The sequence below is a fragment of the Labrus bergylta genome, chromosome 6, assembly GCF_963930695.1.
Source record: "Labrus bergylta chromosome 6, fLabBer1.1, whole genome shotgun sequence".
Lineage (NCBI taxonomy): Eukaryota > Metazoa > Chordata > Actinopteri > Labriformes > Labridae > Labrus > Labrus bergylta.
The window spans coordinates 285839-303338 of NC_089200.1; the positions used below are offsets into that span (position 1 = coordinate 285839).

Genomic DNA, 17500 nt, shown 5'->3' on the forward strand with positions numbered 1-17500 from the left:
TTTACTCACCTGAGTTTCTCCTATCTCCTCTGTGAATGTTTCTTCTTTGTGTTTGTTTTCTGTTGCCATGGTGATGACATTCCTCTGGACTGTTGTCATTCGTCATGGGGATGTGTTGACTGGACAGTCAGGATTCACTCCCTGAGATCAGCTCCCGTTTAGACACTCAAAAGGTTACTGCAGAGAGTTTACCTGTCCAGCTGTGTTCACCTGAGACACAAAGCATGCTGGGAGTAAGACAGGAAAATACTTTGTTTGTATCTGCTGTAAAACAGTGAACTGACAACAAACACACAAACTTGTGTCAATAAAATAGCCCATGGTGCGATGTGATTGGTGGAACATTGTGTAGCTCAAAGTCACCTGAGTGATGACTCACTCTGTCACTCACCTGTTCACTCACCTGTTCACTCACCTGTTCACTCAGTCACTTACCTGTTCACTCACCTGTTCACTCTGTCACTCACCTGTTCACTCACCTGTTCACTCTGTCTCTCACCTGTTCACTCTGTCTCTCACCTGTTCACTCTGTCTCTCACCTGTTCACTCAGTCACTCAGCTGTTCACTCAGTCACTCAGCTGTTCACTCAGTCACTCAGCTGTTCACTCAGTCACTCAGCTGTTCACTCAGTCACTCAGCTGTTCACTCTGTCACTCACCTGTTCACTCTGTCTCTCACCTGTTCACTCAGTCACTTACCTGTTCACTCTGTCACTCACCTGTTCACACTGACTGTCACCTGTTCACTCTGTCACTCACCTGTTCACTCAGTCACTTACCTGTTCACTCAGTCACTTACCTGTTCACTCACCTGTTCACTCTGTCACTCACCTGTTCACTCTGTCACTCACCTGTTCACTCAGTCACTTACCTGTTCACTCACCTGTTCACTCTGTCACTCACCTGTTCACTCAGTCACTTACCTGTTCTCTCACCTGTTCACTCTGTCACTCACCTGTTCACTCAGTCACTTACCTGTTCACTCTGTCACTCACCTGTTCACTCAGTCACTTACCTGTTCACTCACCTGTTCACTCTGTCTCTCACCTGTTTACTCACCTGAGTTTCTCCTATCTCCTCTGTGAATGTTTCTTCTTTGTGTTTGTTTTCTGTTGCCATGGTGATGACATTCCTCTGGACTGTTGTCATTCGTCATGGGGATGTGTTGACTGGACAGTCAGGATTCACTCCCTGAGATCAGCTCCCGTTTAGACACTCAAAAGGTTACTGCAGAGAGTTTACCTGTCCAGCTGTGTTCACCTGAGACACAAAGCATGCTGGGAGTAAGACAGGAAAATACTTTGTTTGTATCTGCTGTAAAACAGTGAACTGACAACAAACACACAAACTTGTGTCAATAAAATAGCCCATGGTGCGATGTGATTGGTGGAACATTGTGTAGCTCAAAGTCACCTGAGTGATGTCAACTGCACAGGTAAACCTGCTGTGCAGCTCCGTGCCGACACTGCTTCCTGTTCTCCCAGTCAGAGAGAGTCAATTAGAGCTATTGAAACTCTACTGTCACACCTGTGAGACATGATTATAGGTAACAGGTGAGACATGATTATAGGTAACAGGTGAGACATGATTATAGGTAACAGGTGAGGCACAGACAGGAAGCTGCTGGATCAACTTTTAGATCCAAGATGGTTGCTTCAGTGGACTCTTCACAGTTCCCTCTCTCTATGTTTGCTCTTCTTGCCGGGGTGGTGTAGTGGACAGGTGAGGTGTAGTGGACAGGTGAGGTGTAGTGGACAGGTGAGGTGAAGGAGCAGGTGAGGTGTAGTGGACAGGTGGGGTTTAGGAGCAGGTGAGGTGAAGTAGACAGGTGAGGTGATGGGGACAGGTGAGGTGTGGTGGACAGGTGGGGTTTAGGAGCAGATGAGGTGTAGTGGACAGGTGAGGTGTAGGAGCAGATGAGGTGAAGGGGACAGGTGAGGTGTAGGAGCAGGTGAGGTGAAGTAGACAGGTGCGGTGTAGTGGATAGGTGCGGTGTAGTGGACAGGTGAGGTGAAGGGGACAGGTGAGGTGTAGTGGACAGTTGCGGTTTAGGGGACAGGTGAGGTGTAGGGGACAGGTGAGGTGAAGGAGCAGGTGAGGTGAAGTGGACAGGTGAGGTGTAGTGGGCAGGTGGGGTTTAAGAGCAGATGAGGTGTAGTGGACAGGTGAGGTGTAGGAGCCGATGAGGTGAAGGGGACAGGTGAGGTGTAAGGGACAGGTGGGGTGTAGGAGCAGGTGAGGTGTAGTGGACAGGTGAGGTGTAGGAGCAGGTGAGGTGTAGTGGACAGGTGAGGTGTAGGAGCAGGTGAGGTGTAGTGGACAGGTGAGGTGTAGGAGCAGGTGAGGTGTAGTGGACAGTTGCGGTTTAGGGGACAGGTGAGGTGTAGTGGACAGGTGGGGTGTAGGAGAAGGTGAGGTGTAGTGGACAGGCGAGGTGAAGGGGTGAGGTGTAGTAGGGAACAGGTGAGGTGTAGTGGACAGTTGCGGTGTAGGGGACGGGTGAGGTGTAGTGGAATGGTGAGGTGTAGGGGACAGGTGAGGTGTAGTAGGGGACAGGTGAGGTGTAGGGGACGGGTGAGGTGAAGGGGACAGGTGAGGTGTAGGAGCGGGTGAGGTGAAGGGAGCAGGTGAGGTGTAGTGGACCGGCGAGGTGTAGTAGAAAGGTGAGGTGTAGTGGACAGGTGAGGTGAAGGGGACAGGTGAGGTGAAGGGGACAGGTGAGGTGTAGTGGACAGTTGCGGTGTAGGGGACAGGTGAGGTGAAGGGGACAGGTGAGGTGTAGTGGACAGTTGCGGTGTAGGGGACAGGTGAGGAGTAGTGGACAGGTGAGGTGAAGTAGACAGGTGAGGTGTAGTGGACAGGTGGGGTGTAGGGACAGGTGAGGTGAAGTAGACAGGTAAGGTGTAGTGGACAGGTGAGGTGAGGTGAAGGGGACGGGTGAGGTGTAGTGGAATGGTGAGGTGAAGGGGACAGTTGCGGTGTAGGGGACAGGTGAGGTGTAGGAGCAGGTGAGGTGTAGTGGACAGTTGCGGTTTAGGGGACAGGTGAGGTGTAGTGGACAGGTGGGGTGTAGGAGAAGGTGAGGTGTAGTGGACAGGCGAGGTGAAGGGGTGAGGTGTAGTAGGGAACAGGTGAGGTGTAGTGGACAGTTGCGGTGTAGGGGACGGGTGAGGTGTAGTGGAATGGTGAGGTGTAGTGGACAGGTGAGGTGTAGTAGGGGACAGGTGAGGTGTAGTAGGGGACAGGTGAGGTGTAGGGGACGGGTGAGGTGAAGGGGACAGGTGAGGTGTAGGAGCGGGTGAGGTGTAGGAGCAGGTGAGGTGTAGTGGACCGGCGAGGTGTAGTAGAAAGGTGAGGTGTAGTGGACAGGTGAGGTGAAGGGGACAGGTGAGGTGAAGGGGACAGGTGAGGTGAAGGGGACAGGTGAGGTGTAGTGGACAGTTGCGGTGTAGGGGACAGGTGAGGTGAAGGGGACAGGTGAGGTGTAGTGGACAGTTGCGGTGTAGGGGACAGGTGAGGAGTAGTGGACAGGTGAGGTGAAGTAGACAGGTGAGGTGTAGTGAACAAGTGAGGTGAAGTAGACAGGTGAGGTGTAGTGGACAGGTGGGGTGTAGGGACAGGTGAGGTGAAGTAGACAGGTAAGGTGTAGTGGTGAGGTGAAGGGGACGGGTGAGGTGTAGTGGAATGGTGAGGTGAAGGGGACAGGTGAGGTGTAGTGGACAGTTGCGGTGTAGGGGACAGGTGAGGTGTAGTGGACAGGTGAGGGGAGGTGAGGTGAAGGGGACGGGTGAGGTGAAGGGGACGGGTGAGGTGAAGGGGACGGGTGAGGTGTAGTGGAATGGTGAGGTGAAGGGGACGGGTGAGGTGTAGGAGCAGGTGAGGTGAAGTAGACAGGTGAGGTGTAGTGGACAGGTGAGGTGAAGGGGACAGGCGAGGTGTAGTGGACAGGTGAGGTGAAGGGGACAGGCGAGGTGAAGGGGACAGGTGAGGTCTAGTGGACAGGTGAGGTGTAGTGGACAGTTGCGGTGTAGGGGACAGGTGAGGTGAAGGGGACGGGTGAGGTGTAGTGGAATGGTGAGGTGAAGGGGACAGGTGAGGTGAGGTGTAGTGGACAGGTGAGGTGTAGTGGACAGGTGAGGTGTAGGAGCAGGTGAGGTGTAGTGGACAGGTGAGGTGAAGTATACAGGTGAGGTGTAGTGGACAGGTGAGGTGAGGGTTGGTGAGGTGAAGGGGACGGGTGAGGTGTAGGAGCAGGTGAGGTGTAGTGGACAGGTGGGGTGTAGGGACAGGTGAGGTGAAGTAGACAGGTAAGGTGTAGTGGACAGGTGAGGTGAAGTATACAGGTGAGGTGAAGTAGACAGGTGAGGTGTAGTGGACAAGTGAGGTGTAGGAGCAGGTGAGGTGAAGTATACAGGTGAGGTGTAGTGGACAGGTGAGGTGAAGTACACAGGTGAGGTGTAGTGGACAGGTGAGGTGAAGGGGACAGGTGAGGTGTATTAACATGTAGCCAATCATCTCCTGGAGTCATGTGACCTTTCTTCTTCTTCTTCTTCTTCTTCTTCTTCTTGTGTCTCTGTGCAGTCGTTCACTCTGACCAGGAAGAGGATCGTTCACTACACCAGCTTTGACCAGAGGAAGAGATCCAATGCTGCCGTGCTGATTGGAGGCTATGCTGTGAGTCATTGCACTTCCTGTTTGGGGGGCGTGTATAGATACTGAGACAGGTGCATGCACATATTTTTGGTGGTGGTCAAAATGTTTGATACCAGAGAGGATCGGACCGGAGTCTTATCCTGTTCTCGTATCATGACCACCCTCGTGTCTGAGTCATGTTAGCCTAGCTTAGCACAAAGACTGTTAGCAGGGGGATGTTAGGTTTTACCTGTGTGTCTGTGTGTCAGGTGATCTACCTGAAGAAAACTCCAGAGGAAGCCTACAGAGCTCTGATCTCTGGCTCCAACGCCTCCTACCTGCCTTTCAGGTAAGAGACCTTTTCCACTGTGCGTGCGTGCGTGCGTGCGTGCGTGCGTGCGTGCGTGCGTGCGTGCGTGCGTGCGTGCGTGCGTGCGTGCGTGCGTGCGTGCGTGCGTGCGTGCTCTGAGCTCTCTGCAGGGTAGGGTTAATGCTGGTAGATTAAACATGAGGTGGCCACACCCCCTCTGTGAGGTGTTCACTGACCCTCTGACAGATGACTATTCTCCATGAAAAGAAAAAGTACTGAGGTCACTTAAACATGAACACCGGTGATGCTCTACCTCACCTGCTGTTTCCAGGTGTTTCCAGGTGTTAGGATTTGTTGTAAAGTAGTTTATGGTCTTCATTCTGACAAACAGCCTGTCAGTCACAGACCTCGTCAGCTGGAGGCTCCAGATGCATTGTGGGTGATACAGGCGTTAGGTTATGAATAGGAGGCTGACCCTCCTATTGACCCTGACATCACCGGGTACCCCTCACTGACCCTGACATCACCGGGTACCCCCTCACTGACCCTGACATCACCAGGTACCCCCTCACTGACCCTGACATCACCGGGTACCCCCTCACTGACCCTGACATCACCGGGTACCCCTCACTGACCCTGACATCACCGGGTACCCCCTCACTGACCCTGACATCACCAGGTACCCCTCACTGACCCTGACATCACCGGGTACCCCCTCACTGACCCTGACATCACTGGGTACCCCCTCACTGACCCTGACATCACCGGGTACCCCCTCACTGACCCTGACATCACCAGGTACCCCTCACTGACCCTGACATCACTGGGAGGTCACGTGAAGCCCGGAGTCTCTTTGAGCGTGTTCACATAAAGGGGCAGAGTTCGCAGCACACGGCCAATGAAACGGAAGTCCGGTGTCCTCCGCAGAAGATACACAAAGCTTGTATTTCTGCAGGATTTAGCAGAGAGAAGAAGAAGAAGAAGAAGAAGCGGGAAGTCAGACACCGAGACAACATGAAAACACTCATTTTCAGAATAAAAGTGTGTTTATAAGGTTTTTATACCACATACATCGTATTATCTCACGCTGCCGCGAGTGAATCTGTCAGGTTACAGAAGGAATGACTTCTCTCTGCTCTCCGTGACGGGCTCTGAGGTCACCGCCTGGAGCGCGGTCAGGGTGTAGTCTCTGCTGTACGATGAGGACTGTAAAGACTCAGCTCTCTGCTGTATTTCACTCTCAGGTGTGATGGTCAGATAAAGAGGTGAGACGTGATGACATCATCGTCTCACTGCTGTGTTAATGAACACAATCAATCAGTGTGTGTGTGTTGTTGATGGGTTGTGTGTGTGTGTGTGTTGTTGATGGGTTGTGTGTGTGTGTGTGTGTGTGTGTTGTTGATGGGTTGTGTGTGTGTGTGTGTGTGTGTGTGTGTGTGTGTGTGTGTTGATGGGTTATGTGTCTCTGTGTGTGTGTGTGTGTGTGTGTGTGTGTTGTTGATGGGTTGTTCTTGTGTGTCTGCAGGGACGCTTCTTTTGGGAATTGCACCTTCAACCTCACCGTGCTGGACTGTCTGCTGGGCGTCAGGAAGGTGAGTCTGACACCGCCCTGTGATTGGCTGCAGGGACTTCTCAATTATCAAGACACACCCACACCGTGTCATCACATGCTCGCCATCCACATCCTTCAATGTGTGTGTGTGTGTGTGTGTGTGTGTGTGTGTGTGTGTGTGTGTGTGTGTGTGTGTGTGTGTGTGTGTGTGTGTGTGTGTGTGTGTGTGTGTGTGTGTGTGTGTGTGTGTGTGTGTGTGTGTGTGTGTGTGTGTGTGTGTGTGTGTGTGTGTGTGTGTGTGTGTGTGTGTCAGGCTCTGCAGCACGGCTTCTTTGACTTTGAGACGTTCGATGTGGACGAGTACGAACACTACGAGGTAAAAACAGTCAGAGTGGGCGTGTCCTGAACTCGATCAGCTGAGTCCTCTACCTGCATACTGATCGTGTTTGTTTGTGTGTGTGTGTGTGTGTGTGTGTGTGTGTGCAGCGAGTGGAGAACGGAGATCTGAACTGGATTGTCCCGGGGAAGTTTCTGGCCTTCAGTGGTCCTCATCCTAAAACTAAAATAGAGAACGGTGAGAGAACACATTCATTGTGTGTTACGTGTTTGTGTGTAGGGTCAGGTTTCTCTGTAACACCTTTTTTTGCTCCGCCCCCTGCAGGTTACCCTCTGCACGCCCCCGAGGCGTACTTCCCGTACTTCAGGAAGCACAACGTGACCACAGTGATCCGTCTTAACAAGAAGATCTACGACTCCAAGCGCTTCACAGATGCTGCCTTCGACCACTACGACCTCTTCTTCATAGATGGCAGCACGCCCAGTGACATCATCATCCGCCGCTTCCTGCACATCTGTGAGAGCACGGAAGGCGCTGTCGCCGTCCACTGCAAGGGTGACCACTTCCTGTCCTAATTAAAATATATACCTGAGGCTTATCATTGTTATAACACTGACTGTGTGTGTGTGTGTGTGTGTGTGTGTGTGTGTGTGTGTGTGTGTGTGTGTGTGTGTGTGTGTGTGTGTGTGTGTGTGTGTGTGTGTGTGTGTGTGTGTGTGTGTGTGTGTGTGTGTGTGTGTGTGTGTGTGTGTGTGTGTGTGTGTGTGTGTGTGTGTGTGTGTGTATGTAGCTGGTCTGGGCAGGACAGGCACTCTGATTGGCTGTTACCTGATGAAGCATTACCGCTTCACAGCAGGTGAGGCCATTGCCTGGATCAGGATGTGCAGGCCGGGCTCAGTGATCGGACCGCAGCAGAACTTCCTGGAAGAGTGAGTCGTTGATTATTTGATGAAGTTTATTTCTTTGTTTGTGTGTTTGACCCCTTAAAGGAAGAGTGTGTGACCATCCAGTAGGTGTCGCCCTTGAGCATGAGACCAAAACAAACTGCAGCTAGGCCACACCTCCTCCATACTGAAGCCTCCGCTCTCCTCCAGAGACACACCTCCAACCCCCCTCCCCCTCCACTCACCTTCACAGGGAGTAAAGAATGAGAACGCACCTGACTGAAGCACCATTAAACCCAACCGGTGGACAAAATCTTCCTGTCTCGAGCTGCAATCAGCTGTGTCCTGCATCGTTGTGTTAGCATGCTAATGTTAGCGCTCTTTAGTCAGCTCGTAGCTTCACGTTGTTGTGTTAGCATGCTAATGTTAGCGCTCTTTATTTAGCTGGTAGCTTCACATTGTTGTGTTAGCATGCTAATGTTAGCGCTCTTTAGTTAGCTCGTAGCTTCACGTTGTTGTGTTAGCATGCTAATGTTAGCGCTCTTTAGTTAGCTCGTAGCTTCACATTGTTGTGTTAGCATGCTAATGTTAGCGCTCTTTAGTTAGCTCGTAGCTTCACATTGTTGTGTTAGCATGCTAATGTTAGCGCTCTTTAGTTAGCTCGTAGCTTCACGTTGTTGTGTTAGCATGCTAATGTTAGCGCTCTTTAGTTAGCTCGTAGCTTCACGTTGTTGTGTTAGCATGCTAATGTTAGCGCTCTTTAGTTAGCTCGTAGCTTCACGTTGTTGTGTTAGCATGCTAATGTTAGCGCTCTTTAGTTAGCTCGTAGCTTCACGTTGTTGTGTTAGCATGCTAATGTTAGCGCTCTTTAGTTAGCTCGTAGCTTCACGTTGTTGTGTTAGCATGCTAATGTTAGCGCTCTTTAGTTAGCGCGTAGCTTCACATTGTTGTGTTAGCATGCTAATGTTAGCGCTCTTTAGTTAGCGCGTAGCTTCACATTGTTGTGTTAGCATGCTAATGTTAGCGCTCTTTATTTAGCTGGTAGCTTCACATTGTTGTGTTAGCATGCTAATGTTAGCGCTCTTTAGTCAGCTCGTAGCTTCACATTGTTGTGTTAGCATGCTAATGTTAGCGCTCTTTAGTCAGCTCGTAGCTTCACATTGTTGAGTTAGCATGCTAATGTTAGCGCTCTTTAGTTAGCTCGTAGCTTCACATTGTTGTGTTAGCATGCTAATGTTAGCGCTCTTTAGTTAGCTCGTAGCTTCACATTGTTGTGTTAGCATGCTAATGTTAGCGCTCTTTAGTTAGCTCGTAGCTTCACATTGTTGTGTTAGCATGCTAATGTTAGCGCTCTTTAGTTAGCTCGTAGCTTCACATTGTTGTGTTAGCATGCTAATGTTAGCGCTCTTTAGTTAGCTCGTAGCTTCACATTTCATGTAAACTGACACAGAATGAGCGTGATCTAAAAACTCTTACTAACATCCAAATAATCAGTGAGTATGTTCTTCTTCTTCTCTCTAGTTCTTGACTAAAACAGCTTTTATACACAAGGGGAGGAGCCGGCCGTCCCGTCCATGTAAACACGGCTCTGACAACAACACAGCCAGCGGGACTCGAGCTTCTCCCTCATTGTAGACAGTCAGGACTCAGAGACACATTTACACAGGAGACCAATCCTGACATCACACAGACGGGGGGCTGGAGGGACATAATCTGTGGACTCGCTGTGAGCCTACCTGGATAATGTCTGTGTGTGTGTTGGACCATGATGACAGCTCTAAGCTTTATCAAACAGGATCAGAGTCCAGCTCACATGAGCAGAAAACCCCTCACTGTGTGTGTGTGTTATCAGCGTCGTGCTGTTGTAGCAGTTAGTATCTCTTACTGTCAGTGTTTGTGTGTTTGTGTTGGACACCAGCAATCTGACAGACCGGGATCCTGTTTTTCTCTCTGTGTTCTCGTAAGTCTCGGATGTTCAGCTCTTTCAGCCGATGTGTCCCCGACCAAGAGACCTAACCCCACATCCTCCCACTGCTGCAGCAACACATCAGTGTGTGAATGTGTGTGAATGGATGAGTTAATACTGATGGACTCTTTACTCAGCAGCCTCTACCATCAGTGTGTGAATGGATGAGTTAATACTGATGGACTCTACTCAGCGGCCTCTACCATCAGTGTGTGAATGGATGAGTTAATACTGATGGACTCTACTCAGCGGCCTCTACCATCAGTGTGTGAGTGTGTATGAATGGATGAGTTAATACTGATGGACTCTTTACTCAGCAGCCTCTACCATCAGTGTGTGAATGGATGAGTTAATACTGATGGACTCTTTACTCAGCAGCCTCTACCATCAGTGTGTGAATGTGTATGAATGGATGAGTTAATACTGAAGGACTCTACTCAGCGGCCTCTACCATCAGTGTGTGAATGTGTATGAATGGATGAGTTAATACTGAAGGACTCTACTCAGCGGCCTCTACCATCAGGGTGTGTTTGTGTTCACAGGAAGCAGTCATCCATGTGGTTACTAGGCGACAGCCAGCGGTCCCAAAAGGCCAAGCTGGAGGAGAGGGTGGTGCCTCAACTCATCACCAACATGGACCAGCTGAGCTTAAACTCCACCCACAATTCTACAAACTCCTCCTACAATAGCGCCATGAGCTCCGACCGTCTGACAGAGGTCTCTACACGTACACACACTTGCTCGCTCTACTAATCAGCTGTAAGTATAATGTGTGTAAGTTTAATGTGTGTGTGGTCTCCTGCAGAGTGAGACAGGTGACAGTGGACTTGGTCTGACTCAGGGAGACAAACTTAGAGCCCTAAAGAGCAGACGACCCCCCCGCCCCGCCACCACCGGAGCCCTCAGGTACACCACCCAAACCTTTACCATGCCCGTACAACACACCTGTGATTGAGCTGCTGCAGGTGTGATGATGGTGGTGTTTTTTTCTTTCAGGGTGGAGGAGATGAAGATGCACAGCAGATCGGCCTCACAGCCGCTCAGGTAACGCTCACCTCTGAACCAATCAGCTGCTGAAATAATCCATACAGATATATCATTATTAATGTAAACATTGATTTATTGTCATTTGTCTCGTCATGTTCAGAATGTCGTTGGGTGCCGGGCAGAGTCCCTCCTCTCCCCTCAAGTCCTCCAAGTTCCCAGCATCCTCTGCTTCTGCTGCTGCCAAGAGGATTGGACGAAGTCCTTCATCATCAGTGTCAAACATCAGGAGGTCAGTGTCACCCTCTACCTGTTTCTCTCCCTCTCTCTCTCTCACCCTCTCTCTGTCTCTCTCTCCCTCTCTCTCTCTCTCACCCTCTCTCTGTCTCTCTCTCTCTCTCTCTCTCTCTCACCCTCTCTCTGTCTCTCTCTCTGTCTCTCTCTCTCTCACCCTCTCTCTGTCTCTCTCTCTCTCTCTCTCTCTCACCCTCTCTCTCACCCTCTCTCTGTCTCTCTCTCTCTCTCTCTCTCACCCTCTACCTGTCTCTCTCTGTCTCTCTCTCTCTCTCACCCTCTCTCTGTCTCTCTCTCTCTCTCTCTCTCTCACCCTCTCTCTGTCTCTCTCTCTGTCTCTCTCTCTCTCACCCTCTCTCTGTCTCTCTCTCTCTCTCTCTCTCTCACCCTCTCTCTCACCCTCTCTCTGTCTCTCTCTCTCTCTCTCTCTCTCTCTCTCACCCTCTACCTGTCTCTCTCTGTCTCTCTCTCTCTCTCACCCTCTCTCTCTCTCTCACCCTCTCTCTCTCTCTCTCACCCTCTCTCTGTCTCTCTCTCTCTCTCTCTCTCTCTCACCCTCTCTCTGTCTCTCTCTCTCTCTCTCTCTCTCTCACCCTCTACCTGTCTCTCTCTGTCTCTCTCTCTCTCTCACCCTCTCTCTGTCTCTCTCTCTCTCTCTCTCTCTCTCTCTCACCCTCTCTCTCTCTCTCTCACCCTCTCTCTCTCTCTCTCACCCTCTCTCTCTGTCTCTCTCTCACACCCTCTCTCTCTCTCTCTCTCTCTCTCTCTCTCTCTCTCTCTCCCCTGCAGCTCTCGGTTGGCGGTGTCTCTCAGTGATCTTTACTCTGCAGACTTGGAGGAGGATGGCTCTCCTTACTCTCCTCTTCCTCCCTCCTCCTCTTCCTCTTCTATCTCCTCTGTGTCTGTCAGCTCCTTCCCTTCCCCTCTGGCTCCGCCCCCTCCGTGTCGCTATGGAAATGGTCCTCGAGGCCTGCAACAGGAGGTCAACAATAACAACGGGGTGTACGGGGGCTCTGCGGCACCACCTGCAGGAAAAAACTTGGGTGTGATCCTGAGCAGGGCGGGGCCTCAGGACTTCAGCCCGTACAGGGGCTCCTACAGCGCTCTGCAGGGGCCGTCAGGACGCTACCTGAGCCGCTCCATACCTGTAAGTCCTCTGACACAGCAGCAGCTTAGCCCCGCCCCTTCTTTTCTGACAACATTAACACACCATCAGCACACCTGAGTGTTGCCATGACGATGTGACATCATCAGCGGCAGCACTCAGAGGGTCCTATCAGAAGGTTAAACACTCAGTCTCAGCCAATCAGAGCCTGAGACTCTCTACAGCTGTTCACTCTCACTTTACTCTCAAACAGAGGTCACATGACCAGGTGTCTCTAGACACAGTGCAGTGGGTCTGTTGTGGTTGTCATGGAGACACCTGGTCATCGTGTGTGTGTGTGTGTGTGTGTGTGTGTGTGTATTAACAGGTGGTGTGTGGGGTTTCTCTCACACTAACAGGAAGTTGCTGCTGATTGGAGGAACTGTTGAACACAGTCAATCAGCATGTTCAACACCATTATGAACTCTGTATGTAGTTCTTTAAAGGGGGTGGGGCCTGTTTGGCAGGAGTCAGGGGGCGGAACCATGGGGGAGGAGCTAGAGACTTCAACAGAGCCGAGCTTCCTGTGTTTTTAATCAGCTGACTCATGAACCCTACATGGTCGTCATGGTTACAGCTGATTTCTAGAGCTAGAGGACTCGCCATTCTTTGAATCAGCTGTCAGGTTCACAGCGTCAAACATGTTTATGACCATACGATGACATCATCTACAGGAGCCAATCACTGAGCTTGACTAAAGAAAACGGGCGTCAAACAACTTCTCGCAGTTTTGATAAAACCTCTGGATGTGAGGTACAAACTGAACTTTGACTCCAAAACTGAGGCCAGGCTGAACTTTGACCTCTGTGTGTGGTATTATTGTGGCCTACATCATTTGTTTTATTTACTTCTCTTTTCTCTTTTTTTGGTTTTCAGTCTCTTCAGTCTGAATACATCCAGTACTAAAACTACAGCCCTGACCTGAGGACTCATTACCCACAATGCCCCTGTGAGGGGGTCTCAAAGGGAAGCAGCAGCCTGCAGCTGAGTGACTGAAGAGACTGAGCTGGAAACAGCTGCTGCCTGTGTGTACTGTATGCTAACGGCTACATGCTAACGTTTGTAAATGTGATGGTCGTGTGTTCGGCTGAAACAGAAAATATATTTAGATAAAGATCACAGATTTTATATTTCTAATATGTGACAGAAGAAAACATATTTTTGTTTTGAAGATTTTTGATAAAAAGAAGGATAAGCTGATGTGTGTGTGTGTGTGTGTGTGTGTGTGTGTGTGTGTGTGTGTGTGTGTGTGTGTGTGTGTGTGTGTGTGTGTGTGTGTGTGTGTGTGTGTGTGTGTGTGTGTGTGTGTGTGTGTGTGTGTGTGTGTGTGTGTGTGTGTGTGTGTGTGTGTGTGTGTGTGTGTGTGTGTGTGTGTGTGTCAGGAGGACATGAAGGTTTTTAGATGATCTGTATCAGAAGCTTTTTGTATAATGACATGAATCTGTTTGACCTCTGACCTTCTCTACGTCTCGTCTCACATTAATAGACTTGACTCGTTAGCGCCCTCTGAAGGCCGAATGTAAACAGAACAGCTGATTGTGAAACAGTAGTCTGAAGGAATCGTATTAATTATGTTCACTTCTAAATGTTTTTAGTTTTTTCGGAGTTTGAAAACAGCCTGAAAGGAGGAGTCAGTAGAAATGTTTGTAAACATTAAAACTGGCCCCTCCTCCTGAGCTCATCACCCCAGACTCTCACACTCACTGCAGGATGTAGTGTGTACGTTTTCTGCTTGTACCTACACTGCAAGCTAACGCACGCTAGCACAAGCTATCTGCCGGTGTTTGTCACCTTCCTGTCCAACAGGAAGTAGATCAACTCCACGTCCACGGGTAAAAGACAACACAAGGTTCCCCCTCATTTTAGAACGAGCTTTATCCACTTGGTGTTTCTCCTCACTCTCATTATATTTTCTCTTCTTTGCTGCTACATCTGAACCTGTTGTTGATGACATGACAACAGCAGAGTGTCTGAATGCTGATTGGCTGAAGGTCAGCTGACCAGAGCGCTCTGATTGACTAAAGCAATAATGAAGGTTGATTTTAAATATTTTAATGTCCCAATGAAAACTATCAGACTGATCGATTCATTCCTGAGTTTCTTTCTCATTTGATGATGTCATCATTTTTTTTGTCTCTGGTTAAAATGTTAGATTCAGATAAAACACCTGAGAGCATCACATGTGAATACAACAAAGGGCTTTTCAAAATAAAAGCTCAGGTGAGAGACCGCTGTAAAGTTTCTGTTTGAGTCCCTTCCTCAGGCTGAAGTCACTGAAGTGCCTTTTAATGTGGAGGGTTATTTCCTGCCTACATGTAACACAGTAGCAAAGGGCTTTTATTTTGAAAGTAACCCCATTTATGTCTGTTTTCTTTTTTTTACGTGCTCCTGAAGTCCTTCATGATGACAAATGTTATAAAATAACACAATAAGACCTTTCTGAGTCTTTGATTGTCCTCAAAATAAAATCAGGATTCTTCTCAAACTGTTTCCTGTTTTTTTTCTCCCTTTTACATACATGAGGACAGGTAACCCTCGGGAAGTGAACACCTGGACTTTTTTGGGGATATACTGACACTGCACAACACCTCACTGGAAATATTGGAATTGTTGGGGGGGAAAAAAAATTATTACCTAAAAGTAAAAATAATCTGTAGCAACAATTAAATGATTTCACAGTTTCAACACAGACTCCTGTCGAAGGAAAGCTCCAAATCTATAGAAGCAGAACTAGGAGGTGGTCCAAGACTGGGCGAGCCATAGGTACCACGAAGGCTCTACCTCCCATAGTACATTTAGAGACTGTACCACGAGCAGGCCTGATAACTGAAGGCTCTACCTCCCATAGTACATTTAGAGACTGTACCACGAGCAGGTCTGATAACTGAAGGCTCTACCTCCCATAGTACATTTAGAGACTGTACCACGAGCAGGTCTGATAACTGAAGGCTCTACCTCCCATAGTACATTTAGAGACTGTAGGTACCACGAGCAGGTCTGATAACTGAAGGCTCTACCTCCCATAGTACATTTAGAGACTGTACCATGAGCAGGTCTGATAACTGAAGGCTCTACCTCCCATAGTACATTTAGAGACTGTAGGTACCACGAGCAGGTCTGATAACTGAAGGCTCTACCTCCCATAGTACATTTAGAGACTGTAGGTACCACGAGCAGGTCTGATAACTGAAGGCTCTACCTCCCATAGTACATTTAGAGACTGTAGGTACCACGAGCAGGTCTGATAACTGAAGGCTCTACCTCCCATAGTACATTTAGAGACTGTACCATGAGCAGGTCTGATAACTGAAGGCTCTACCTCCCATAGTACATTTAGAGACCGTAGGTACCACGAGCAGGTCTGATAACTGAAGGCTCTACCTCCCATAGTACATTTAGAGACTGTAGGTACCACGAGCAGGCCTGATAACTGAAGGCTCTACCTCCCATAGTACATTTAGAGACCGTAGGTACCACGAGCAGGTCTGATAACTGAAGGCTCTACCTCCCATAGTACATTTAGAGACTGTACCACAAGCAGGTCTGATAACTGAAGGCTCTACCTCCCATAGTACATTTAGAGACTGTAGGTACCACGAGCAGGTCTGATAACTGAAGGCTCTACCTCCCATAGTACATTTAGAGACTGTAGGTACCACGAGCAGGTCTGATAACTGAAGGCTCTACCTCCCATAGTACATTTAGAGACTGTACCATGAGCAGGTCTGATAACTGAAGGCTCTACCTCCCATAGTACATTTAGAGACCGTAGGTACCACGAGCAGGTCTGATAACTGAAGGCTCTACCTCCCATAGTACATTTAGAGACTGTAGGTACCACGAGCAGGCCTGATAACTGAAGGCTCTACCTCCCATAGTACATTTAGAGACCGTAGGTACCACGAGCAGGTCTGATAACTGAAGGCTCTACCTCCCATAGTACATTTAGAGACTGTACCACAAGCAGGTCTGATAACTGAAGGCTCTACCTCCCATAGTACATTTAGAGACTGTAGGTACCACGAGCAGGTCTGATAACTGAAGGCTCTACCTCCCATAGTACATTTAGAGACTGTAGGTACTAGGGGTGCAGAAATGCAAAATTTTCTCTAATGGATTACTCTTCCCATTGTTAAAGCGAGTACTCGAGTAATCGTTTTGTAGTTCTTTTTTTTTCTGTGATTCTTTTCCCCCACGGGAGGCCCCACCCCCAACTATGATGCGATGCCGACTGTCTCTATTGATTAATTTGAATCTTCGGGATTTTAATAATTGTTAGTAAGATGCCTTTGTATTAACATTCAAATATGACATTTCTTATTTCAACAGACAGCAAACCTCAAATAAACCTTCACACAGACGTGTTATGACCGTTTTAACACTTTATTATAATTAGAGCAGTGAGTGTGGCGAGCGGACGTGCAGACATCAATGCACTCATCGCACATTGAAGCTGTTATGACAGCAACATTGTGTTAACAAAGACTCCAGTCTGCAGTGTAGAGCACACTTTACTCTGGTAAATGAAGTTACAACAGAACAGGTGAATGATATAAGTGTCTGTCTGTTTCATCTTTCTCTGTGCGTAATGAAACACTCACTAAATCTCGCTCGTCCGTGCGCTATGAGCTATTTCTCCCTATGAGGTCGTTCCATTTTGTAGTTATTAAAAGAATAATCATCTAAAATTCCAAAATATAGGAAAACATCTAGTTTTGCTGCTCTGTCCTGGATGATCAAACGTCATTGGTTTAGCAGAGTAAAGCGATAATCGCAAAGTGAAAGTCCTTCTCTTTCTGTGGACTAAAAAGACAATTTGAACTGAACTCTCGTAGATCATTTTGCATATTTCGTTTGTTTGGGACTTTTTGTTCATTGTGAATTCATAGGGGGTTAATTAAAGGGATATTTTTGTTAGGGTAGCAGCGTATGGATCAACAACAGACAGGGTTAGGGTTAGCACAGAGCCTTTATCAGCGCTTTGTTTGTCATCTATTTTCTTTTTGCGCTCGTGCGCCTTTTTTTCTGTTTTGAATTAGGCCTATAGAACCCACAATGCAACAAGAAACATTCACAAAAATGTGGACTACAAAACGATTATCGATTAAAACATTTTTGTAACCGATTATTATTTCATGAACGAGGACTCGGGTCTCCGAGTACTCGTTTCCACCCCTAGTAGGTACCACGAGCAGGCCTGATAACTGAAGGCTCTACCTCCCATAGTACATTTAGAGACTGTACCACGAGCAGGCCTGATAACTGAAGGCTCTACCTCCCATAGTACATTTAGAGACTGTAGGTACCACGAGCAGGCCTGATAACTGAAGGCTCTACCTCCCATAGTACATTTAGAGACTGTAGGTACCACGAGCAGGCCTGATAACTGAAGGCTCT

At 48.6% G+C, this 17500-nt stretch overlaps 1 protein-coding gene across 3 annotated transcripts in view; it reads left to right on the forward strand.

Moving 5' to 3' along the window:
- The window catches only part of cdc14ab (cell division cycle 14Ab), a 19646-nt gene extending 5058 nt beyond the window's left edge, over positions 1–14588 (forward strand). Inside the window, exons 4-16 of one of the 3 annotated variants that reach the window (XM_065956374.1) lie at positions 4582–4674; positions 4902–4981; positions 6468–6534; positions 6808–6870; positions 6981–7068; positions 7156–7386; positions 7622–7760; positions 10224–10398; positions 10487–10587; positions 10678–10725; positions 10829–10957; positions 11749–12106; positions 12980–14588. In XM_065956374.1, coding sequence (XP_065812446.1) covers positions 4582–4674; positions 4902–4981; positions 6468–6534; positions 6808–6870; positions 6981–7068; positions 7156–7386; positions 7622–7760; positions 10224–10398; positions 10487–10587; positions 10678–10725; positions 10829–10957; positions 11749–12106; positions 12980–13009 — 1602 coding nt within the window. In that variant the 3' untranslated portion in view covers positions 13010–14588. The remainder of the gene's footprint in view (positions 1–4581; positions 4675–4901; positions 4982–6467; positions 6535–6807; positions 6871–6980; positions 7069–7155; positions 7387–7621; positions 7761–10223; positions 10399–10486; positions 10588–10677; positions 10726–10828; positions 10958–11748; positions 12107–12979) is intronic. The other 2 variants (XM_065956375.1, XM_065956376.1) reach the window with 2 other exon arrangements.
- The last annotated feature ends 2912 nt before the right edge of the window (positions 14589–17500 follow it).